Below are 25,974 nucleotides of genomic sequence, written 5' to 3' on the forward strand. Positions count from 1 at the left end.
TAACCATGCTCTCTTGACTTCATTTTTAGCACTTCAGGCTATTAATCATTAGGATTTCTGCCTTTAAAACCTAATAATTCCACATAATTGGTTTGGTAGTTATTTTGTTTTAAGCAGATGAAAACTCCAATCAGTGTATGCTGGAATCTTTTTTTTTTTTTTTTAATGCATCAATACTTCTATGGTGAAATATCGTCTTAACTGCCAGGATTGGTTTCTGGTAGAGAATTTTTTTGGAAAGTAAAATTATTAACAGGCCGAAGTTCGATTACATTCTGGAGAAGAGTGTAGTATTATATTCCGCTTATTTAGCTCTGGCAGGTAGCTTTGATTATTGCCTTTTGAGGCATTTAGTTATAGCTTTAGTTATTTTCTTTCAGTAAATTGCTAAAGCGCATATCCTTTAGCACGTTTTGAGCAAGATGAGATGGTAGCACATGCCAAGTTGTAGGATGAAACTGAAAAAATGTTACCCTATATTTTGTTTACCAAGATGAATCGATCGAACCCAACTGTATGCCTGCTCTCTTTTTTTTTTTTTTCTCTCTCTCTCTCTCTCTCTATTACCTAAATTAAATTTGATTAGAAAAATCCTGATTACCAGCTGAAAGGGCTACCATCATATCTATCATAAGGTAACCATCCTTCTAGAACTCGAATCAGTTTTACGGAGCATACTCCTTATGATATAGTATCATAATCCAAAGTCAAGCCAAGCTTACAAAAAAGGAAGACATTCCTAAATGCGTGTATTTAAGATGTTGACAAGAGATCATTAATTTAAAAGTACAATTAATAATGAATCTTCAAAACTGGCTTTCTCATCAGCAAATTAAGCAGGGCAACTCACTACATTTCCACTGCATTGCAAAACCAATAACTGGGAAACAAAAAATTGGAAGACAACAATTGGCTATCAGAAATAACAATTTGGCCCAGATGGCGAAAGGGGAAAAGGGATCGGTGATTTTCATTAAGAAACTATTAAATGTAATCCGTAGTAGCAAAAACTGCTACCACATGCTTTTACACGTTCAGTTGTTTACATATGTACAAGGAGAGCTAGGCTTGTTGAATCCTGCAAATTTAGATGCCAGTAAAAGTCAGTTAAATTTTAGAGCAGAGATTTTCATTCACAAAATTTCCGAAGGCTTTTTTTTTTTTTTTTTCCCATTAACAATGAGATAACTACCAACATCATCTGCAAGTGTAAGAAATACATGCACTAATCTACTGGGGCACAAAAAAAGAAATAGGCCCCTCTGCACATGAGCAGGGAAACCAGGCCAAAGGTGGTGATAAGTACAAGAACTGGAGAGATGAGACCCTGTACACATACCTATATCTGTCTCCATCTTCCAAAAGCCCTAGACAAGTGGTAATTTACATGATTTCCCCCAATTTTTAATTTAAAAAGGAAAAGAAAGAAGAAAAAAGGAAAAGAATTTGGCCCGTAGACAACCCTTTAGTAAATAACAAAACCTGCAAATAGCAATCATCACCCCCTTCGCATGTTGCACTGCCCTTGTGGAGTTATCAGCCTCATCTGCATGAAATCCACAGAACAATACATCATTCTCCCTTCTTAACCAACTATTATAGCCGTTTGAGATACCCAATTAAAAACATGCCAACACTGAGATTAAACCAATTGAAGTATAATGCACATGATCAACAAACCTATGAAAAACAAACATTGGAATGTAATGACATCCTAAATTACTTGACAAAGATAATTTAAATATTAATTTGTAATTTGAGAGAAGGAAATAAAAGCAGGAAAATTTTAGTAAAATCTACTCTAATTCAGTTAGGATGAATAGCAAAGTAGTTCATAAAACCATCATAACAAATATAGTCAGATTAGTGGTGCATGCTAACTAAATGCCTATCAAATACAGAATTGATGTGATAAAATGCCAAATTTACCTGTACATCGCTGCTAAAAGGGCATGCAAACCAAGGCTTAGCAGCGCCGACTGCTTCTGGAACCGTTCAATCAGTTCGATTGCTTCATTCCAACTGAGGATTAGTAGGCCTGATATACAAACTGCCTTGTGCTGATTGAAGATGCTGCGTTTGTTGCTGCGAATGCTGCTGCAGGGGCAGCTGTTGCCGTGGTGACTGCTGTTCTTGTTGTGACTGCTGCTCTTGTGTCTGGAATAGTTGTTTAGAAGAGGATGGTGGTGGTGGTGGTGGTGGTGATTGTGGCAGTGTTGATTGTGATAGTTGTGATTGCTGTTGCCACTGTGTTCCTAGGCTCCCATGTTGGGACAAGCCTCCTGATAACTGCCTCTGCCCTAAACCTTGGTGGACAGATGCCACAGGCTCACTTCCAGCTGATTTAGTTAGAGGTGGGCTCCCAATAGAACCCACTTGGGAGGCTTGATTTGGCATCACAGAATCACACAAGGGTTCTGATGGTTTCCATTGTGAAGCAACAGAGGCAGCGGGTACCACATTAGCTGAATCATTACATGCTTGAGACACTGATGTAGATGTACTTGTATTGATCTGGGAAACATTGCTCATAGGCTGCTGTTCTATATGGCAGTGATCAGTTTGAGACTTGCTTGGCAGATCAGTATTCAACTGATGATTCTGTTGAAGCATTCTCTGAACAGTTGGTTGAGCTTGGCCAGCCTGTTTCTGATGCATTTGTGGCTGTGGTTGTGGCTGCAGATGCTGATGGTTTGAAGGAATAACTGCCTTTGGAAGAGTTTGATTAACTGTAGATGGTGCATGACCAGAAGGTACTGAGAGGGCCTGACCTTGAGGAGTATTATTATCAGAATGAGAAGGCATCTGCTGCATTTGCTTTGATGACGGTGGTGCTGAGGCAGAAAATAACTTCTTCTGTGGCTGAGAGTGGCTTGCGGATTGAGTAACCAATGGTTTGGATGGTTGTATTGAACTCAAGCCAGTACCAGAATATAAGCCTTGACCTGGCATCAAGTGCATGATGTGTTCTCCTTTCTCTGCACTTTGGTTTCCTGGAGGCACAGAAAGGCCATTCATATGAGAATGATCAGCAGAAAGGTTCTGATGCACCACCATATTCCCTCTTCCCATTCCCTTCAAAAGTTTAGATTGCTGCGGGGAGTGTGAATGTTGCCGCTGCTGAGGATGAACCCGGCCAGATTGTTGAAACTGCTGATGCTGCTGTTGCTGCCGCAGTCTTTGCTTCCCCATCTGATTAGTCAACCCACTGCCAACAGGTTGAGAATTTCGGTTGATTCCATGATGGGGCAATGCATGTTTCTGTTGCTGCTGCACCGACATGGGAGTCATTGGCGAAGTTGCTGTTAATGGGGAAAGTGATACTGGCTGTGATGAAGTTTGTGGCTGAATCTGGGAACTATTTTGCATAGACGACGATATGGGTAGTTGGGGCTGAGGTTGAACATGTGGCATTAAGGCACCAGATGCAGCAAACTGCTGTTGCTGTTGCTGTTGCTGCTGCTGCAGAAGCCGCTGCTGCCTTTCTTTAGCCAAACGAATTGCATATGCTTGCTGCTGTGACCCTGTAGCATGATTGGAGCCCTGAAGATGAGGATGATGAGGATTACTCATCAAATGGGATTGCTGTGGAGGCATTTGATGTTGCTGTTGGGGATGAGCGGTATATGTCTGCACAGCTGGAGGAGTTGTTTGATTGGCAAAAGCAGAACTCAATCCATTAAAAGCAGGAATTCCTTGGCTGCTTCCTTGTGTGACCTGCATTTGTAGATCTGGTACTGTCATCTGTCTTTGATGCTCTGAGTTATGGCCACTCTATGAGAAAATTAAATGCTTTTGTCAAATAATATAGAAGTACTGATGCACTATAATGTAGAGAGAAAAAAAAAGTATGAGAGTGAAATTGCAGTATGGCGGCATAAAAAACTACTACAGAAATTTATTGATGAATTTGGATACGAAAGATAAATCGAAAAGATTAGGTTTAATAAAGTTATTTTTCAGATAAAATTTATTATATTTATCTCAAAGGCCAAAATATGGAGTTTGACACCTAAAAAAAATTTAAACATGGAGTTCATAAATTGGAAGTCTATATTTGCCAAGAATCATAAAAAGTATTAGAGTATCATAGCTTTTGCATATATCAAGTCTTTGTACAAGACATGTTAACATATTAAGAAGTCTCAATTGGGTCATGTGAGCTGATGTTTTCTCATAGGCGTGCAATACATAATACACATTGAAAAAAATAAAACCGATAAATGAAGATTTATATCAATATGCCTGAATAGATAAATTCACGGAATCACAAGTACAAAAAATTTGAGCATATGTCAGCATTCGTTTCTTTGTCCATTTTCTATCATAACTGTATATCTACATTTGCAACAACTATCATATCAAGCTCAACAAAAAAATAATAATAATAATTAAAACTAATAATAGTTATGTAGCTTTATTATTTGTCACAAAATCATACAAAATCACATGAGACAGTGACTAGTATACATAAAAGGAACTTACCCGCATGATGTGCAATCCCTCACGAGACCTCATCATTGAGTTCCCTTGACCGGAGCCACTTCCAGACGGCATAGTTACAGGGCTTGGCATCCCAACCATACCAGAGGAAAGCATACTACCAGAATTCATCATCGATGATGAGGCCATTCCCTGAAAGCCTGGCCTTGGCACTGACATGCTTCTGTTCATCCCAGGAATCATGCCTGCAGGATTTCCACCAGGAAGAACGCGGACACCTCGATCAGCTCCGGAAACAGGCAAGTTAGATTGCTGCAAATTTCTGTTAGACAACATTTGATTATAATGTTGTATTCTCTGCTGCTCATCAACTGGTAAAGATGTTCTTGGAACAGCATATCTACCATCCCTGACAATAGACCCAGTGTCTCAGCATGCAGAATATAATATTTAAAACACATACATCTATAATGATAACCTCAAGCAACACCACCTGATAGGAGCATTTAGTGGACCAGATGGGGACAAGTTATTGCCTAGAACAACACCAGGAGATGCTTGCAGCGAGGAATTCGCCCCAGATGTAGGAAGAACTGATGGTACAGAACCTTGATTTGGCATGGGTAAACCACTACCATGTGAAGTTTGATACGCAATGGGAACATCTGGGCTAGATGCATTTGTATCACAGAGATCAAGGGGCCTACATTCACCCAACAAAGTGAAAGTACTATTACAATTGCTTGCATAAGACAAGCAACCACATGTATGCCAAAAATGATAGAAAAACAAGATTAGGAAACTTGTGAAGATAAACACTTGGAAGCTGAATGTGTAGAAGGCTAGATAGCAAATGTGTACCAAGCACGAAAACTTACGTTAAAGCACCTCCATTTTGGTTTGTGGGTACTTGGTCGAGAGCCGTAACGTGAGAATGGTGAACCGGTACTATCTGTTTAGGATCCTGGTATTCATTCTTCAAAATATACATAAACCAAAAATCATAGTCAAGAAATAAATTTGTAAACAGAAGATGAGAGCAAATAAAAAAAGAACAGTAGATCATTTCAAATGTCAAACATCTGCTTAGGACATACAAACAGAAGAACACTGCATAATTTAATTTTCTCTGTTTTCACTTGCTTTATATTATATAGGTTACAATAACTGTTGCCAATGAAACATGCTAATGTAGCTTAGAGCACTCAAGCTTGTATCAAGCCATGCACTCTCAAAACCATGGGATAATTGAGAGAAAAAAATGCAACACAAATTTTCATCACGTATATGGAGGCAATAAACCAAACTGTAGCCGGGGTCATGTTCGGATTTGTATGTCAGAAGTAGACCTGTTCATGGTCCCGAGTACCAGGCCAGCCAACTCTAATTTACTGGACTTGGACATGTAATTTTTCCCTCACCCTAATCTGGGCCAAACTCGTAGTGAGCTCAAATTTCATATGACAGGCTTGCATTTATTTTAAGGCTTGAGCTTGGCCCGAACATATTACATAATTAATAAGCAACATAAACTGATCTCTCATACATGCGCATGATGGATCATAGACAAACCTGACACCTCCGGAAATGGTACTTTTTCCCGATCAAAATAATCTTTTCAAAATGAGATTTGAGAGTATCCTCTTCCATCGGACCTTGTAATCGTTGAAATAACTGTCTGGCACTGCCCTGTACGAAATGCAACAATATAAAACAACCAACCAAATGGGCCAAAAAGCCTCATATTATACTCAGAAAGGAAAGAGTTTATCAAAGGTGAGAGTGTTTATCAGAGTACAAATAGTCTTGCCTTCGGGATGCCAGGCAACGTTGATGGATAAGATTGAGAAGATCCTGAATCATCAGCACTATCAGCCCCATCACCAGCACCCTTATCCATTAAACCTTTGTGACGCTCTTTACATTCTTTAGGGTTGCGAAATATACACTGAATATGCGGAGGCAACCAACAGAAAATCTTTTTTTATCATAAAAACAAAAAGGGGGAACAGCTTGAATATCTAGAAAGTAAAAGGATAAAATGTGCTTTAGAGTAGGAGAGAAAAGGAACAGGAAAAGTTTCGAGGCAAAAAGGAGTATGGTAAATACTGTTATCCACAATAGCCAGAAATGTATGCCAATGACAAAGCAAGCAAGGAAATTGAACACACATGATTTACCTTAAATTGAAGGGTGCTGTTGATGGCATCACTTACAAGCTCCCAATTAGGACCCATATCATGAACCAGGACCACCAGTGCCTGAGTCAATAAAAGTATCACAAGGTACTTAATCACAGCTTTGAATACCACAGATGATCAGATTCTAGATTCTAGAAACACACTCGAGGTAAACCAACCTGATCTTCAAAAGGTGACCATGGACTTCCAGATCCTGTCTGCCCAGGAGGCACCTATAAAGGAGATAAAAATGAACTCAAAATGGGACACCTTGTAAACACTGAAAGTTGGGAACCTTGCCACGGCAACATCAAAGTTTACCTTAAGCGATTTAGGTTTTCTGCCCCTGTCTCGACCAACAACCAATTTCATGATTTTATTTGTGCTGGGCATATTACTCATTTGGGAAGCTGCAGGAGAAGGAATAGAACCACTCATTGGAGCCATGTTGTCAAAAGTATCTAGTGATTGCTTCATTATCTTTGGTTTCTTCGCAGTATGTTGCCCATATAATAAACCTTAAAAGGAAAATATTTGAAACTTTTAAGAACATAAAACACTATGTGCACATGTTGAGCAGAATTGGATTCCTATATATCCACTCACCACTGGTTCCATTAGAGTCAAAATGATGATTCTCCAGTCTCTTTTTGGAATTATCCCTCTGGAGGAAGAGAAGAACCAGGAAAAATAAAGAACTGTTTAGACAGTTGACTCTAGAATGCAAAAATTTGTTCATAATAACTGGATAATACACAAGTAACATTAATCCAAAAGGTGTAAGACTACATAAATAAATGTCTTAATGATATATTTGCAAAAGAATGGACAAGCAAAAAAAAAAAAAATGAATTTATTGGAAGATTTCTCATCTCCATCACTGAGCTAATGGAATGGTCATTGGTCAACTCTAACATTTGGTCCTTCAGAAAAACTTTCAAATTACAAATCCCTCCAGCCTCGCCGAAATGAATAAACAGGAAAAACTCACAAATTTGTTTATGGTTTATCCAGTATACCTAACAGTATGACATACCACACAAACATCCGTATGATGTATGAGAATATTAAGCAAACGATTAAGGATGATTTTTTTTTCAAGATATCACTCTGCAAATGCATACAATAGTCAAACAGGTAGGGAAAAAAAAAAAAGCAGTAGCAGTGATTTAATAGATAATTTGATGTGACAAGAAGAAGAACAAATGCTAACTCTAGCAACAATCTAGGACAATCATCTGACAAGCTGATGAAAGTTTTTAATTTCTTGACAATGAAACAACTTTCCAGAAGATAATTTGGAGTTCATTCTATTTTTCTCTTAAAAGTTGTTCTGAATCAATGAACTATTTAAAAGAAAAAAAAAATAAAAGTTTCAGGAAGAGTAAACTAGCAACTTAATCACCTGTTCATTATGAACATTTGAATCTAGAGGCCAAATTGGCTCGTAAGCAGAATCCTGCAACCAAGTAGAATTATGCAACTAAACAAGCAGTCCAGGAAGAAAAAGAATCAAGGAAAAACTCTACAATACAAGTTCCAGTGTCCCATGAAATATAAAATCCCCACATACCATATGTTTAGCCTTCTTCTTCTTTTTAGGCTTTATTGATGTCTCTGCACAGTCATATGGTAACTGCTTTTCAAAATCCCCACCTGACTCAACCTCCACACTCTTCTGAATTTGGGATCCACCATGCAAAGTACTCTGGTCGTCCTGAAAAGAACTAGTATCTCCACTCGAAGCATCTGTCCTTGCAGGAGTATGTAGAACCCCAGCAACTCCAGCACCAAAAGGACTTGTAAACCTCTGCCTAGAAGCAGCAGTGCGGATGCGCTTTGTTGGAATTGAACCAACATGAAGATTACTTGCAGGCCTTTTCCCCATCGATGTATTCTGTTGAGAGCCAGGTGTGAAATGCCCGTAAGCCAAATCAGGTCCCATTTCATATGATCTTGCAGAATGCGACTTCACCAAATTTTTCCTTTTCTTCTGGTCATGTTTCGCTGACTTGCTACTTTCAAAGACTCCATGCAAATAATATGTACTTGTTTCTCCTTCCTCCTCATCATATGCATTCTCACGATATCCAAACTCTGAATTTGATAATTAATTTGTAAAAAGCACACGATTATTGAAGAAAGAATTCATATGAGTAAAATAGCTTCAACATTACCTGCTGCAGCATCATATATAGAAGTATCAACTTCCTCTTGCACGCTACTGCCAGTCTTCTGAAAGGGGGAGGAAACCATTTATTGAATAAGCAACAATAAAAAAATAATAAAGCAACAACAAGAGCATTGGATAGAGTAAAAAATTCATCAGAAGTTTGTATAACAATTATGTCAATCCCTTTTCTCATAAAGCAACTATATCATCCCCCAGAATGGCCAACAAAATGTGGATTCATCAACATAAACATCAAAATATCCAGCCACATTGTGCAAGTCATTTTTCAATATCATTCTCTCCTAATTCTCAAAAACTGTCTTTCTATCAAGGGAAAGCAAATAAAAAGCATTGACAAAACACACTACATTATTTATTTACCTCACACTGAACCAAATGAGATTCAATTGACATTCTGTAGGTTTCCATTGCCCCTGAAGGAACCGCATAGAATAGGCTTTCCTGCCAAAGTACAAAAGCTCAAGGCATGATTAATGATACGAGTAACCATGTTTATATGTATAATAAAGATATAACACAATATTACAAGATATCAACATCTATAACCTATAAAACTAACAACAACCATGCGCATAAAACACTAAAATAGGATGGCAGAAGTCAACTTTGTGGGAAAACTTAAAATGGAAAAGATAATGCAGGATGTACATACTTCTGTAAGGTGATCTTCCCACGACATTCCAATAATGCCTGAATCAGCTATTCTATCAGGAGTTGCTGGAGCTTCTGCTTGAAGAGATGGAACAATAGAGCTGTTACATTTTAAAAATCTTACAGCATATCCCTGTATTGGACGTGCAATATTCTTTCCAGAATTTTGTCTCTCTAACTCTTGACCAGTCTCCTATTGGTAAACAGAAGATCAAGAGGAAATGTCAATATCTTGGCACACATGAAATTAAAACCAACCCACTTCTGCAACTCAGTGCAACTACAAACTCATAAGGAGAAAAGCAAGTTTATTGCACGTAAATCAATGTTCAACAAAGAAATACTTAAATCATCCACATTTGGAAGAACCAGATAACCTCACTGTATTTTTCTTAAAAAAGGATTCCTCTGCTTACTAGAAAAATTGTCTTCATATTTATCAAGGATCCTAGAAACTACAGTCCTATGACAAATCAAATAATACTATAAGTGGAAACAGAAGGTAAAAAGAAATAGAACGACAACCAGGTGGATACATATAAAGATTGACTGGTTATTAGTCTCTCGAACAGGAAACAAACTAGCACCTTATCAAGTTTTCCAAACTTGTCTTTTGAAAAGTCATTCCCTTCAGACCTCCTTGGATCATGTTTGCAGCTTTCCAAACTAATGCTTTGATCCTCCTTATTTAGAAGCATCTCTGCTGAATGCCAGAACTGCATGACAGCCTTTGCAAGAGCATAAGCAACCTTTTTAAGCTTCCAATGTTGATTCTGTTCTTCAACTCTCAACCGAGAAGTAAAAGCAACCCGGCGGCATATTTGAGCAGCAGCAGTCATTTTCCAAAGACGCTCCTACAAGCAAATATTGAACAACTTAAAAGAATTAAACATCATAAAATCATCAATCCTCAGCATGGAGAAAAAACTTCCGAAGAGAATTCAATACAAAATAATGCAGAATATTTTTTTTTTTAACTGTAGCATGTATCAATAGCCATACCTGTGCAAAATCATTTGCCAACCATGTCATTTCTTCGAGCACAAAGTCCCAGTGAGATTTTCGGCGACTCTCCAAGGGAACAATTCCAACAGATAACTCTGCAATCCTCTTACGTTTGGCCTGTTAATCACAGTACAACATATCTTCAGAGCTTTATAAATAATTAAATGCCATTCGCACAATGTTTAACAATCAAATCATGCAGTATGAGAGAGCATGAAGAACCAACCTCTATAATCCGTGCCTCTTCCAAGATAGAATCTTCATGAGCCTTGTCTATCATTATCAAAGGACTATCAGAACAAGACTGAGGATCACGAGTGATAGAAGAGTTTTTCTTTGACAAGGTTGATTCATGGGACTCTGGAACAGAGAGATCAGCAGAGCCCCGAGATCCACCAGAGCACACAATTTCTTTGTTAGGACTGGAATCATCATCCAGCACATTACACAATTTTTTATCAGTCTTGGATGCAGCATTGCCACTCCGCTCCAGTACATCAAAGTTAGAACATTTCAACTCTTTTTGCAAATCAGAACAACTCTGAATTTCCTCCTCAATTTTGAAAGAATCATTGACAGAGTTGTTTTGAAGCATTAAATTGTTATCTTCCTTTATGACAGCACTCTTGTCCGTAGCTTCAGTCTCATTCTTTTCATTTCCCATCTCACCAGCCACTAAAGTTTGCATTCTTTCAGATTCTGATGTTCGGTTCACAAGAATTCCATTACTATCATTGTTTTCGCCATTAATACACACATCACTCTCATTATTTGCATCCAAGCATAGGCTGTTTTGTGTGCAAGAGGATTCTGAATCTAATCCTTTTGTTCCTATCGTACCATTGGCATTTTGACCTTCATTGCAATCTCCTTTCAAGTCACCAAATCCATTTAACTGGGTAGAATCATTTTCATTGTTAGGTTTATCTGCAGTTGCATTAGGTGGATATTCAGGAGCAGCTGAGATTACCTTTTCTTTTCCCCCAACATTATCACATTCTCCAGAAGCCATGTCCATCGGTGTTTTCTGAGCATCAACTTCTGACAGTTGATCACGTTGGTTATCCTTTAAAATGTTAGTCTCAGTAGCATCCAGCCTATCTTCAGGCAAACTACCTTTAGGCGAACTGGATTTTGCTTCCATAACCAGAGCACCATCCAGCTCCATGTTTGACTTGACATTTGTCATCTCAATTTGAGAAGCCACATCACCATTTGAAGTGGTGCATTTTGTGTAAGAAACAGAAGGAATAATCTGGTCTTTCTGATTGTTTGTTTCAGATATTGACCCCTTCACATCTTTCAAAACTCGATGAACATGTAAGAGAGATCCATGACCACCAGAACTTTGAACTACATCAGTTGAACTTGACCGTGCACCATCACGGTTTGGTCTGGACCTGTTCCTTCGAGCATATGGGCGAACAATAGCAGAATCTTCTGATTCCTTGGGATTTTGTGTCCCATCCATCTGAGAAGACTGTTCGGATGGAATAATATTGCTTCTCCTATTAGGATGTTTTGTATGCCTATTGCCTTCAAGAATCTCATTCTCACCATCAAAATTATCAGCACTATTGGGTTCACAAACTGTGTGAGCCCCTGGTCTGCCGCTACTTTCCACAGAGTCCCCATGAGGTGATGCAGTCAGTGCGAAACTACCTTTAGCTTCACTGTAGTTACAAGATGAAAGAGAGAAGAAGAAGCATCAGCAACCAAATAATTTACGTATTTACAAAACTACAATACAAAGAGATAGAGCAGGAAAACGCATATACCTAGTCACAAAATGTTCAGTGTGGTGATCGGTGAGAGAAGTAGACTGGACACTAACAGAAGCTGCACTCCCAAATTTAAAGTCTAATGGATTGCCACCCTGCAGGTATTGAAATATGTAAATTGATTATTTATAATATAAAAAGTACAGAAATAGTAAGAGATTGACTGAAATGCCATACTTTCTCAAGAAACTCTAGCTCCCTTCTCCTTTCCTCACGAACATCATACTCCTGTCTGTTAACAATAAATATTTTCTCTCATTTATCCAGAAATAACAAGAAATGCAATGTCATATCACTGGGAACAGAAAATAACGTATTAGGAGCAATGACAAACAGAAAAGTGTATGCTATTATCACCTAAGCTCTGCCTGAGCTCTCTCAATTGCTGCTCGGCGCGGAGAGGTTTTGATGCCAATTCCAACTCCGCCGTCAACAACCCCTCCCATGGAATCAACTTCAGCATTTACTAAGAGACCAGATCCTGAACAACATCCATGCATTCCTACCTCAGTTACAACCTTTCCCCTCCCATTGCTTCAGAAACTGTCAAATTTCTCAACCAAACATAAGAAAGAAATGTTGGCATAAGGTAAAGCAATATCAGCACCAAAAAAGCACTTTCCCGTCAATGAGCCGAAAATGTAGCAAGGGTCATAGCGTAATGAATAAAGTCCCCATTTAAGTTAAAATTGAATGGCTCAAACAGCCAATCTTGACTTATTTGAACTGCAGTTACTTATTACTGATATGGAAAGCATAAATATGACTTATTCTGGAAATCCAAGATGAGAATGTAAGTAGTATAAATACCATTAACAAAAAGTAGCAAGAAGAAAACATATTCAACAAGCCACCTTTGACCGAATAGGTTAGGGAAAAAACAAGCAGGCATGTGAGTTCATGATAGGTAGCTTATAGCTAATTAATGTTCATCACACTAGTCATGCATGCTTCTTACTATTCTACTAGGGGCATACGAGCCTTATTAAGCTACAGAAATGTAGATTGACTTGGACATGCTTTTGTTCAATATTTGAGATGATTGAGAAGTTCTTAATGAAACAAAAGTAATAAGAATTCAAATTTATGCAGCAGCTCCACAAATCTGGCTGTTTGAATATGTCAAATATGTTCGCAGAAGGATCCAATGTGAACAAACAAAGTACATATGTTTTAGCATCTCTGCAACTACGCCTGATGCTCTCAACAATAAGTGTGCTTAATACACACAATAACTTCACAACCAAATTAAGTATTAAAACCATTAAATACCTAAAAAAAACACAATAGAAGAAATGAGAATCAATGTTGCAGGCATGAAATATCAACAATGTCATAAAAAAATTATAAGCCCTTTACCTATTAACTGCAGTATGAAAAAGTAAGCATCGTATGCAAGCACTTTTATCTTTACTAGCATATTACTGAGCTTAGAGTAACACTCATTCAATCCATAAACCCTAAAACATCATTTTGTAATTGAACAACAACTGTTACACAGCTAATTTACCATGTTATATCCACTGCAAACATCACAAATATCAGAACAAGCTTGCACAAATAGAAACGCATTAAGTACCAGAATCCATATCTTATGATTAAGGACGAAAGTATGATCCTAATAGTTCAAGTTCCAAATGTCTTTTGTTTAACAAAGGACGTGGATTATCCATTGAAACAAAAGCAGTAACTAGTGATTGCATGACAACGGTGAATGAGCCCAGGAAGTTGAACATGTGCATGCAAACATGCAATAAGAGCAGAAACATGTTTAGCGCCAAGAAGTCCCTTAAAATTCCGACACAAGCACCGCTTTAGAAACTCAAAAATGCATCGAAAGCAATTTTCAAGTTTAGAAACAATAGCAAACCAAGTGACTGCATTTAATTCCTCCTTCACATGAATTTCTACGACTCAAAACATAAATCCGCGAGCACTCAACGAAAATGCGTAACAAAACCACAGGACAAACGAAATGAAATCTCCTGTACCTCACAAAGAAACCCTAATTTCATCAAATCGACATATAATTTGCACAAATTCGACATTGCACCCCAATTCTAGGGTTTCCAAAGCACAAGGAAACAAACCCAAAAATTGGAGCAATAATCACCTGAATTGCAAAATTGGGGAGCTAGGGCACAGCACTGAGACAATTAGGAAACGTCCCTCTCTTGCAACACTTTCTCTCTCCTAGGGTTTTGGAGCAGTGAGCAAATACCTCAAAATAAACAAGGGAAATTTGCCCTAGAATTAGACGCGTTGCTGCAAATGTCAGCCATGAAGACGTGCTATGAAGTCTCTGTAATTCTCTCTGTGTCTCTTCAAAAAGTCCTTTCACTTTTCAATTTTTTTTTTGGGCAATTATGTATCTCGCTCTGTTTTTTTTTTTTTTTTGTCCTTCTTCTTTCAGGTTTGCTTTTCGAAGGGGGTACTATGCGAGAGCTCGACCTCTCCCTCTCCCTCTCTCTCTGTGCCTGAGTAATAATGGGCTTGGGTTTTTCGCGAAGAAGACGACGATGAAGGGGCCTTTTTCTGTGCCATTTTGGGCTTTTATTTTTATTATTTTTATCCTTCATTTTCCGTAGTTGCTTTAATGGGGATGAAATTTGCAACAATTTTACTTAAATTGGCATAAATGATTATGTTTTTCTTTTTATTTAAAACAATGAAATAATTAATTTCTAATATTTTGTACATTTATACGATTAATTAAAAGGATAGTATATTAATATAATAGAATTTTAATGAGCTTTGGCTTAATAATGGATATAAAAAGAGAGAAGAAAATAAAAATATATAGTTTTCTATTTAAAAACTTTTTTTATTGATGAATTTATATAACATGCTTCTTCAGTCGCAACGTTCCATGATAATATTTCATTTTTCCTTTTTTAGGTGTTTTAAAATAATAGTTTTATTTTCAAAAATAGAATTTTTTTTTTTTTTTTTAACTTTGCCATAGTATTCCTATATATATCCATATGTATAGTTAAGTAATGTTGCATAAGTATCTCCATAAATATGAGCAGCCCCCATGAATATTTACTACATCTTATGCTTTGATTGACAAAAAAAAAAAAAAAAATCTCAAATATGGTAATCCATGTAGTCTTGCTTTATCTGGCTTAATTAATTTAGTCAACTCATTTAATTAAAGTACATGAAAAAAAAAATTCAATTAAACTAACGTAATCATTTACCGTTAAACTACTTGAAATAGATACGCGATTATTGTTCTGAAATTGATTAAAAAACTATATTCCATTTATTATAATTTTTGTTTGATTAATTTATCTCACTTGGAAATATGGAATGTAACAAAATTTCATGAAATTCATTTCCAACTTGATATTTACATTGTTGAAATCTTATTAATTTAAGTTTTTTTCTCTTTTTTTTTTTTTTTTTTTTTTTTTTTTTGCTCTTCCTCTCCCCTCTTGCTTCTCTTTTTGTCAATAACTCTTTTTCTTTTTTTCTCTTCTCTCTCTCTTTCTAAATTTCTAGCTTTTCTGTATTTTTTTTTCTTTTAATTTATGTTAAAATTGGATAAATATTGTAATTATGAGGTACATTTATTTTTCTTTTAACAATTTATTACTACATTAAAGGTAGTATAGAAGAAAAAAAGGAAAAAAAAAAGGGTTTAACTTTATATTTATATGAAAGTTTGTAATTAAAATGAATTTTATATTTAAGTTATACCATTCGAAATACAAAAATAGAGGCAGAATTAAACTTTAAATATTAAGGGACCGAAAATTAAAACAAAATGAAGGCAAGATTAGAGGGCCTTATTTGAAGTAATATATAAAATTATAGGTGAGAAGTTGAATTCTGAAAAATTTTTGGAGTCAAAATAACTATTTTTTAAAATAGTATAAAATTTCAGGAGAGAGAATTTCAATTTTGAAAAACTCCCCCAAGCTACGAGGTGCATCGGCTCCGTACAAAAATTTATTTATAATAAGATTTATTTATAGATGAAAACATTTTTAATTCATTTGTTTGAAAAAAGCACTAATGAACTTTGACTCAATAATGATGTTGAAGTTATTTTAACGGGAATAAGATTTTTTTTGTTTTTTTTAAAGAGAAACGCAACTAATGCATTACCTTAAAGGAAAAAAATTTCAATAAATATGGTGAGATTGAATCCCAAATTTAGAAGTTGTTATGATAGTAACATGTTCGAGTAAGAGTGTGACCACTTACATTAGTTTGCCTTCTAATTCAAACAACATGAACATATTTCCTACTATCTAAAATAGATTTGCAATCTAAGATAATTAAGCCTAAAGCTGAGTTATTAAATGCTCAGAATTTAGAGCAAAGAATATTATTTAAGATTCAAAATAAATAAAGCTCTTCCCAAGAAAAATTGTTGATTGACAAGGCATTGCCTTATTGCCATTGCCTCCACAATATCCGAGTTGTTACCATCTTCTTCAAACCCTGATACAGCCCTGAGAAAACAATCATCCTCATCCTTGAAAGTGACCTTGAATCCAGTAATACCTGCTAATTGGAAGATGGCACCATCAACGTGAGCTTGCCATTCATTTGAAATATAAAAAATTCGTGCTTGCTAGACCATATCATGTAAGTGTGAGGCTAAGCTATGTTTATGATTCAGCGTTTTCCAGTTCGGTATTTGGCAAGCTGCTGCCAGAGCCCCATCGTGAGATGGCCGAACTTTATTTCACTCAAATCTATTATGAGAATACCATATATGCCAAGTTACCAATGTAAACAAGTTAGCAGCATTTCGATCCAGAAACTGCACAAGTCTCCAAATATTTCTATCCCTAATGCACCCCACTAAAGCATGATCTATATCCTCCACCATGCCACAGAATGGACAGTCTTCACTAATATTAATCCCTCTGCTTTTAATTCTCTCCTTCGTAATTAGCACGCCCCTCAAACTTCTCCATATAAGATCTCTCACCTTTGGTGGGACATTCAATTTCCATACCCTACCCTAAACGTCCCCGTCTCCTCAAAAATTTTCCCTTTCCAAAGTTTTCATAGCGACTGCGTACCATGAACTTAACACTATAAATACCCCTCCTCTCAAAATTCCAAATGAGTTGGTCTTCTCCATCCATCAAACTAAGGGGAATCTCTAGGATAGTCCTTGTGTCTCTAGCATAACATAAGTTCGTGATTTTTTCTATGTCCCACTTATACTCATTAATCCATTCACTCTCATATTTGGATTAATAAAACCATCCTCATCACTTACTTTAAACAATGGAAAGCTAAGGATCCTTCACAACATTACTACTCAATCCAACGAGAATAAGATTTAATATCTTTTCATCTAATTATAATTATCACTTTAATGTCGTGCAAAAATAAGTAAAAAAGCAATTTTTTACAAAAATTATAAAATAATAGTTTTCACTGTTTTTAATTGATAAAAATATTACTATAATTATAGGTAAAAATTATTGTTTCATTAAAATAAAAATATTAGCTATCATTGTTTTATTATTTTTCAATACAAGTTCGTGTTTTTAGTCATTTGGTGCAAAATTAATGTGGTAATTGTATAAAAAATTAATTTTGAGTAAATTTTATATTGTGCCGAGTTTAGGGAGTAAGTTAATTTTGAGTAAATTTTACATTGTGCCAGGGAGTAAATTGACCTTTCGTCCTTTATAATACTATGATAAGGTTACATGTCTAAAACATCATGAAACTTTGTAATTTGTTCCAATAGCACCATATTTTAACTTTTCTGACATGGATACCATAATTATATTTCAAACCTAAATTAAATTTAGAATTTACATCTATCTATATAAATGCAGAGAAATAGAACTATATCCGTTTACATGATTTTAGAATGTTAAAGTACTGACATGGCATGAGAAATACTTTTTAAAGTGCTGAGTTGTAAATAAATTATTTTTTAAAATTTCCTTATTAATAAAATTATTAATTTAATTCCATTGCATTAATTATTTTATCAAATAAAGGAATTACAAACTACACTAGTGAAGTTAACTAATGAATTATAATATAATTTCATTAAAATTTATTGCATTGCAATTGAATCTCTTTATATTTCTTAATTATAAATAAATTATTACACTAGTAACCATTAAAACTAAATATATGAGAATACATAAGAAAATAATTTAAATTAAAACTATATTTCTTGACTTCTATTGGACCTTTCTTCTTCACACCAGAATTTCTAATTTTCCACTGGATATTCTTTCTCCATTTCTATGAATATATTCTTGAATTTCTTCCAGTGTTTTTCCTTTGGTTTCTGGCACAAACTTCGCCACAAATTGAAAAGTCATCAATGAGAATGCTGAGTACAAAAAGAATGTACCTGAAACACAACCAAATATTACAAAATACTCAGTTCGATATTTTAACATTGCATATCCACTTTCTGTGCTTTTCTTGGAAAAGTTCCAATTTACCTGAGAAACTCCAGCTAATGAGAAAGTTAAAAGTGTAAGCAACTATCCAAGCACCTAGCCAGTTCACCAATACCACCAAGCTCCCTCCAACTCCTTTCATATTTATTGGGAAAATCTGCAAAGAAACAATGTAAGTACTTCAATGACATAAATTTTCTGAATGTCGGATATTGCAGTTACTATTTAGTTACCTCAGACATTATCCCCCATGGAACTGGTCCCATTCCAATTGCATATGCTGATATGAATATCTGATTTCATCGCAAAAGAGAAACAAATATATGAGAAATCAAAATTATACGTTAAATTCCTGGAGTTGCGGAGTGATTTGATGAAATTGGAGTAAAAAATTGTTCGTAAATTTACCAGCAATCCTGCAACAGCTAGACCAGGTACCCATTCGAGCAACAAGCCGTGTGACTGGTTAAAAAAAAATCACAACAATAAATTAATCCATTCAAAAACATAAAACAAAATATGCAATATTTTTTTTCATTTATTGAGACTATTCTCATTTCGGGATTCATGACTACCCTCCACTCTGCAAAAAAATGCAGTATTAGTAATCGCAAGTTTTTGGCATTTTTGGACTTACCTTGAGAAGGAAAGAAATTCCAGCAATGGAGCAGCCCAGAAATGTTCCAACTGCAGAAAACTTCACATATGCAAAAGCATGCTTAGTAATTGTTCAAGTGATTCCTCTGTTAATATATAATGTAAACCAAAGTAATTACTTCTTGGGAAGAAAAAAAAGGTCTACTTATATACCATTATCAGTGGTTTTCTTCCACATTTGTCCATTAACAGTGCTCCCACCATTGTTGCTGGAACCTGAAGAATCAATTTTCAAATGGATCAGCATTCAGCAAAAAATAATAATAATTGATTTTTTTTTTTTTTTTTTTTTTTTGGAAAATACCTCAACACAAGCATAAGCAGTGGTTCCAATTGTGGCAGAAGAAAGTCCTGCAGGTTTCATAATAAAATTATTAGTCAATCAGCAAAGACAAAAACTAATAAAAAAAATCACAGAAATTGGTTTACCAGCTGCCACAAAAGTTTCCCTAGTATAATATGCAATGCCATTAATTCCTGAAAATTGCTGCAACATCATTATTCCCCCTGCAATCTGAACAGTTCAGGGCCAAGTTTCCAAGTTATAAGAAAACCAGACAAGTTTGATGGTTCCTGATAAGAAAACCTGACAAGTTAAAAAGGTAAGCAATCTACTTACAAATACAGCCGAAATGTATTGCCTTTGGAATAAATCAAGAACTCTAGTCTTAGGAAGGGCTTGAAGAATTTCAACAGAATCCTGTCAAGAAACACAACTCATAAATACCTGAAATGCACAAGTTAGTGCATGACTGGTTTTTTTAGTTAGTTTAATCAAGGCAAAGTACTTTGATTTCATCCGCTTCACGTGTAATATCAGCATCTTTGCCACGAAGTTTCTGTAGTGCAACTTTGAATTCCTTATCTCGGCCTACTTTTGCCTGAAAAAGTTAAGAGTTTTTAGTTTCATTTTTCTCTCATTTTGCTTAACAGAATTTGAAAAAGATTGTTTATCTGCTTACCAGCCATCTAGGAGATTCCGGAACAAAAAACAGGCCAATAAGCAGAAAAATGCAAGGAACAAGACCTTCAAATAGAATTAACAATCAATACTAATTTTCTGTTAAATAAATTCTGCAGTGAGATTTTTCCTTTCTCTATAGCAATTTGAGATTTTACCAGTTAGAGCTAATGCTCTCCATGATATAACACTTCCCAATAAGAATGCAGTGGATGCCCCAGTAATATTCAAGAGCTGCATATAAAAGTAGTAACGGTTAGAGTTCAGTTCAGTTCAGTTTATATGGACTGTTTTTGAAATAAAAAACAAAAGAAAGCATTTTTCATTTGAATTTCTACCTGATTTAAGGCTGTAAGCCCTCCGCGAAGATTCTTTGGGGATATCTCAGCTATGAATACTGGAACCTGTTTTTTTTTTTTTTGAAAAAAGTTTATTGTTGTTTGAATATTTACGGTGCTGAAAATAATCTGAAATCTAAGGACAAGATCATATATTATCAAGTAATTACCACAAAGGAGAAAACTCCAATGCCATAACCAGTGACAAACCTTCCCATGTCAAGTGAAAAATTTTGCTGAATAAAATCCATAATAAAGGATTAATTGGGTAATTTCAGGGTCAAAAAATTATGGGAAAAAATATAAACTTTTCAATGAATTCTCAAGAACCAAAAAACTTACTTCAGAGAAGAACACAGCTAACCATCCTGCAATGCAGAAACCAGCTGACATTCTCATTGCCTGCTTATCATATTAAGTAAATTAGAGACTAATCACTAATTATTAATCATTTTCTAGAAATTTATTAACATACCCCTTTTCGGCCAATGTGGTCTGCAATCCGGCCACTTGTAAAAGCACCAAACATTGCACCAATAGGTAATATTGAGCCAAACACTGAGTACTGCAAATTGAACAGAAAATATATATCAATTAGTTGCACTTTTCATAATCTGGTATTATAATTACAAAAAAAAAAAAAAAGGTCACCTGAGATGTGCTGAGATTAAGATCTTTCATGATTGCAGATTGAGTGGGTGATGAATAGCCCACCTGCCAAAAGAATAGCTTAAGCTAAAATTACCTAACCTTTTTTTTTTACACTTTTCTGTGTTTGTGTTTTTGTTATCCGTTCCTAAACAAAAAGGAGGAGAAACAAAAAAAATAGAGAAGAAAAACACATTTAGTTGCTAAAACCAGGAATATAAACTCCATCATTCCGTCCTCTAACAATCTGAAAAGGCTTTAATTAAACTTTGAATCATAAAGAAGTTTAAAGAACTTACACAACAACCCATTTCAATAGACCCACAGACTGCAACAAATACGCTAAGCAGAACCATTCCAATGGAACCAGTAGTTTCCTCTTCATTGGGAGTCCCATAATTATTTTTACTATCAGAAGTACTATATTCTGATAGAAGAAATGATATTCCCAGATCTCCAGAAATGCTATATTCTGATTGAAGAAATGGTATTTCCAAATCTTCAAGGCTTCTGATTTCTCTTCGTTCAACATCTAACTCGTGTTCCCCAGTTTCCATACTTAACTTTCAGCTAAAGAACTGAAAGAAATAAAGCAAAAGGAGATATGGGGAGATAAGCAAAGACAAAAACCTTGCAAGTAAGGACTTTCTGTGATCTTTCAACTTTGGGGTAGGGCATATATATGCATGGAAAGATGCAAGACCCTCAAATTATACGAATTTCTTTTTAAATTAAATTCGAAATTTGGAATTCCCACTGTTAGATACATTCCAATTCCTTGACAAGTTTGCTAATTAACAAGTTTGCTAATTAACAGACTCTTATATATATATATATATTGTTTTTTTCCTGTCTCACTTTACCGATAACCGGAAAGATTGGTTTTAATGGTAAGTGTTTGTATGATTTAGCAATAGATTCATATTAGAATACTCTTTCTCAATACTCAAAAAAAGAAAAAAAAAAAAGAACTTTTCTTTTTTTATCTCAAACTTCACCAATCATTGAAAATATTAATTTAACAGGTTGCAAGTTGCATTATCGGATTTGATGATAAGACTTTCTTTGACGTATGAGATTGCTTATCCATTAAACTAATAAATGGAGAGTTTTAAGATTTGTTATGATTTTGTCTTCATAGATAGAAATGCTCTCTCATTACAACCACACAAATAATTTTGGATTGGATTGATGTATAACACTTACGTGGATCATTAACAAAAAAAAAAAAAAAAAAAGAATTTTAATTATTTTTAATCTCAATAATACAATATAAATGTGAATTTTGAAGAAAGTAATAAATTTAATCCAGCCAAAATAGAGTTATTATTAAATATCATTTAAAATATGATAATTACTAAACTTAAATAGAACTCTTTTAAATATATAAATCTATGTATTTTTATCTTGTAAAATTTTTACGGAAAAGATAATTGTCCATAGTTTATATTTATATCTTAAGCTAAGCTTGCGTGCTCCTGATTTGTTTTGACGTTGGATTCTATTTCTAACCTTCTAAGCATAAAAGGAAAATAGACAGCGCATGATGGGATTCTACTTCTAAGCTTCTAAGCATCATTTCCAACGTTGGATTTCTGTCAACTTCTAATTCTTCTTCTATGGAAATATATATATATATATATATATATATATATATATATGTGTGTGTGTGTGTGTGTGTGTGGTGAACATAGTAGTATTATCTAATTCAATTATTTTAAATACAATCTGGTTCCTAAATACTTATCGAGAGAAAAAACTATATTCTAAAATATTTGTCATATTTATAGTTTTAAAGAATAATAATTTTATGTTTACTTTTTATATATGACAAATAATTATTGCTCTAATTTTAGATTGATCCCCCTATCATATTCCCTCATTTCATCTGTAATATATAAATTGCCCTCTAAACTTACGTAAAAAGAGTCTCTTGGCCCCTCATACTTTAGAAATGATTATATTGCCCCTTAAACTTACAAAATCGTTAATATTGCACCTTCATAAACCTCAATGCATGTAAATTTTAATTCTCTCTCTGCGCGTGCCCCTCTATAAAACTATCCCGAAATAACATTTTAAATCCTTAAAAAACATTTTTTCTATTGCTAATTAATTAATATATTATTAAAACTTACTTTTTTTTCTCTCCCATCCTATTTTCTCTCCACAAATTCATATTGGTTTGGATATTTCCAAACGCCAATCTCATCTCTCCCTCTCTCTCTTCTCTCGTTTACCTCTCTGTTTCTTTAACTAAAGTTGGATTGGGGTTCTCTTTCTTCTATTGTGGTTTTGAATTTCTTTTTGGTTTAATTTTGGATAAAAAATTTAAAGAAATGAGAAGAGAAAGAAGAAGGTTTGTGTTATTTGAGTTTTAGATGTGAAGAAGCTAAGGTAGTTTCAACTAATGTCTCTTAATTTCTTGATTTCTTTATAACTTTTTAGCAAACACCCACTTGCTTCTTTAGCATTGGCAGTGGTATTGGTTCCAAAAGGGATATGTTGGACAAGAACAGCAACGATTCTATCAACAACGGGCAGCGATTGAGTTTGGGTTTTGGGTTGGAAAAGAACGGGATGAGGAGCAATTTTTGGTTGTTCATGGCGTTTTACTATTGCACCTGGGAAAAAGTCATGTGTTGACGGTGGAAGTACAGCGAATGAGTTTTAAAATTATTAATTAATCATTAATAAGAGTATTAATTTATTAATTAATTAAATTACGGACATAAATCAACATTTCAAATTAAAGGAATATACAAATGAAAAGAAAAATTTAAGAAGTCCTCTTTTTCAGCATGAGATCCAACGTGGCAAAATTAATTTTTAGAATAATACTAAAATCAAATGCAATGCTAATGCTTAAATTGTATTAAATGAAGAATACTATGCAAATACACATAGAAATTCCATTCCAAATCAGAAATAAAATCAGAGGTTCAGAAGCCAACATCAATGCAATTGTTTGTTAAATGCTCAATACAACTTCAACTTCCAATACCCACAAAACCAAATCTGATAAGATGGATCCAGGCAAACAATCTCATACACCTAATTTACACCACCTCTAACAATACCAATCATTTCTTGTTTTTTCTACCTACTTGGCCTCCGGCATTATTGCCTCCTGCAGCCGCCTGAGCAGCCTTCCTCGCGGCTTTCTCTTGTAAAGCTTTTGCATCCCTGTCCATTCGAAGAAAACACAAATCAAGAACAGAACTAAACGAAATTTAAGCAATATAAGGAGATCGTAACGAACCTTTCACGGCGTTGTTCAGGAGTCAATCCGTCGTCTTTAGGGTTCTTGGACTTATGTCCAGCCCTAGCTTGAGCTCTTTCCCGATCTCGCTCTCTCTGGTTTCCGCGTTCGCTTCAGTTAAAGTCAAACAAAGAAATCGTAAACCAAGAGTAAAAGTTCAAAAACAACAAATTCCCTATACTCCGTCTGGTTGCTTCAGATTAAAAAAAGAACTTCAATCACAACCAAATAAGTAATAAAAGAAACTTGTACAAAAACCAAACAAAACACAGAGATAAAGAGGAGGAACAAAACTGATCAGCAAAGGATATGACTCATTAAGGATCGATTATGCAGCAAGCAGATTTCCTGGAAAATTGAAGCAATTGACAAGAAGGAAAAGAAAATACTACGGAATCAGTTCTTTCTATAAAAATCAAAATAACCAATCGAACAAATGAAAAGGAAAGGTATTGATTGGCTATTACCAGCGACAGAGGAAGCAGTGACGATGCTTTGAATTGGAGATGGAAGATTGGCGCTTTGTGAGGACAAAGAAGAAGAGGAGGAGAATTAAAAAAGACCGTCTTTCGAAAGCAGTTGATCTATGGAAGACTCGAGAAGCCGCGGAGATTCTTCCAATACGGGCGTGCCAAATCGATAATTGCAAAGAAGCCCATAAACTTCCCTATAATATATATATCAACGGTTAATATTTGAAAATTAACAATTTTAACTCGTACATATTAAACAAAGTTTTATTTATGATTTTATATTTTTAATTCAACAATTAATTATATCTTAACCGAATTTTATAAAAACTGACAGGATTAATATATAAATTCAAAACTTAAAATAAATTAATAAAATAAAAAATAAGGTAAAAATTAATAATTTCAAGTTAATTTTAAGCATTCAAACAATTTTACAGAAATCGAAATAAATATTTTTTTTTCCAAATAAGCTTTTTGTAATTATTTAATATTTATTAATCCTATCCAAATTCAATTTAAATTTGAACTCAAGCTATTTTAATATAGAGCGGGTATTTAATGGATGGATATTAACTTTTACTGAGGGGTCGAATACGGAACCCGAATTTAACTCACTCCACGAAACTAACGCAAATATGAAATTTAATAACAATTAAATTCTTCATGAATTTTTGATTTGTGAATAAAACACTTAATTCTTCCAAATATGATGTCAAATTTAATTATAATATATAATTTTAAAAATTTTTAACTATAATTTTAAATGTAATTAAAATATAAAATTTTACTAATTTAAAATAGTAAATATCAACATATAAAGTTAAATAATGAATAACATAATAAAAGCTTTTCATCTAACAACAGTAAATTTTATTCCTTGAATTCTTACTTCCAGGCTTATTTCTTCCGGCTGAAGCTTTGACGATCATGTCTGTACCGCTTACCACAGTACCCATAATGATTGTTTTGTTTGGCAT

General features: G+C 34.7%; 2 protein-coding genes and 1 long non-coding RNA gene across 8 annotated transcripts; all 3 read right to left on the reverse strand.

Moving 5' to 3' along the window:
• Window positions 1-1,126: 1,126 nt before the first annotated feature.
• On the reverse strand, window positions 1,127-14,723 carry LOC105644387 (chromatin modification-related protein EAF1 B). 5 transcript variants are annotated; one of them, XM_037639593.2, is made up of 24 exons: window positions 14,368-14,722; window positions 12,612-12,797; window positions 12,432-12,486; window positions 12,252-12,349; window positions 11,444-12,146; window positions 10,700-11,368; window positions 10,471-10,590; window positions 10,056-10,322; window positions 9,470-9,661; window positions 9,178-9,258; window positions 8,801-8,858; window positions 8,197-8,720; window positions 8,029-8,082; window positions 7,230-7,287; window positions 6,945-7,141; window positions 6,803-6,856; window positions 6,624-6,704; window positions 6,254-6,391; window positions 6,016-6,132; window positions 5,322-5,419; window positions 4,937-5,146; window positions 4,486-4,852; window positions 1,930-3,774; window positions 1,127-1,546 (listed from the first exon to the last, which is right to left on the reverse strand). In XM_037639593.2, the coding sequence occupies exons 2-23, from the start codon at window positions 12,752-12,754 to the stop codon at window positions 2,014-2,016; spliced, it is 6,045 nt and encodes a 2,014-aa protein (XP_037495521.1). In that variant the 5' UTR covers window positions 12,755-12,797; window positions 14,368-14,722; the 3' UTR covers window positions 1,127-1,546; window positions 1,930-2,013. The 5 variants fall into 5 exon arrangements, with proteins under 5 accessions (XP_037495521.1, XP_020539176.1, XP_020539175.1 ...); XM_020683517.3 differs by having other exon boundaries at window positions 1,930-3,717; window positions 10,700-12,146; window positions 14,368-14,723; XM_020683516.3 differs by having other exon boundaries at window positions 10,700-12,146; window positions 12,612-12,735.
• Window positions 14,724-18,292: 3,569 nt separating this feature from the next.
• LOC105644936 (sugar transporter ERD6-like 16) lies at window positions 18,293-22,068 on the reverse strand. 2 transcript variants are annotated; one of them, XM_037639599.2, is made up of 18 exons: window positions 21,562-22,068; window positions 21,266-21,328; window positions 21,090-21,179; window positions 20,957-21,016; window positions 20,785-20,850; window positions 20,615-20,680; window positions 20,435-20,510; window positions 20,278-20,342; window positions 20,104-20,196; window positions 19,935-20,015; window positions 19,745-19,829; window positions 19,620-19,666; window positions 19,469-19,531; window positions 19,296-19,355; window positions 19,067-19,120; window positions 18,892-18,951; window positions 18,701-18,815; window positions 18,293-18,606 (listed from the first exon to the last, which is right to left on the reverse strand). In XM_037639599.2, the coding sequence occupies exons 1-18, from the start codon at window positions 21,817-21,819 to the stop codon at window positions 18,449-18,451; spliced, it is 1,560 nt and encodes a 519-aa protein (XP_037495527.1). In that variant the 5' UTR covers window positions 21,820-22,068; the 3' UTR covers window positions 18,293-18,448. The 2 variants fall into 2 exon arrangements, with proteins under 2 accessions (XP_037495527.1, XP_037495531.1); XM_037639603.2 differs by having other exon boundaries at window positions 21,266-21,410; window positions 21,562-21,696.
• Window positions 22,069-24,113: 2,045 nt separating this feature from the next.
• Window positions 24,114-25,144, reverse strand: LOC105644386 (uncharacterized). Its single transcript, XR_005178339.2, has 4 exons — window positions 24,992-25,144; window positions 24,836-24,872; window positions 24,525-24,630; window positions 24,114-24,448 (listed from the first exon to the last, which is right to left on the reverse strand). It is a non-coding gene; the product is annotated as an uncharacterized LOC105644386 (long non-coding RNA).
• Window positions 25,145-25,974: the final 830 nt, after the last annotated feature.

Source organism: Jatropha curcas, chromosome 3 (assembly GCF_041381405.1).
Source record: "Jatropha curcas cultivar XTBG-Jc1 chromosome 3, XTBG_Jcur_1.0, whole genome shotgun sequence".
In the NCBI taxonomy this organism is placed as follows: domain Eukaryota; kingdom Viridiplantae; phylum Streptophyta; class Magnoliopsida; order Malpighiales; family Euphorbiaceae; genus Jatropha; species Jatropha curcas.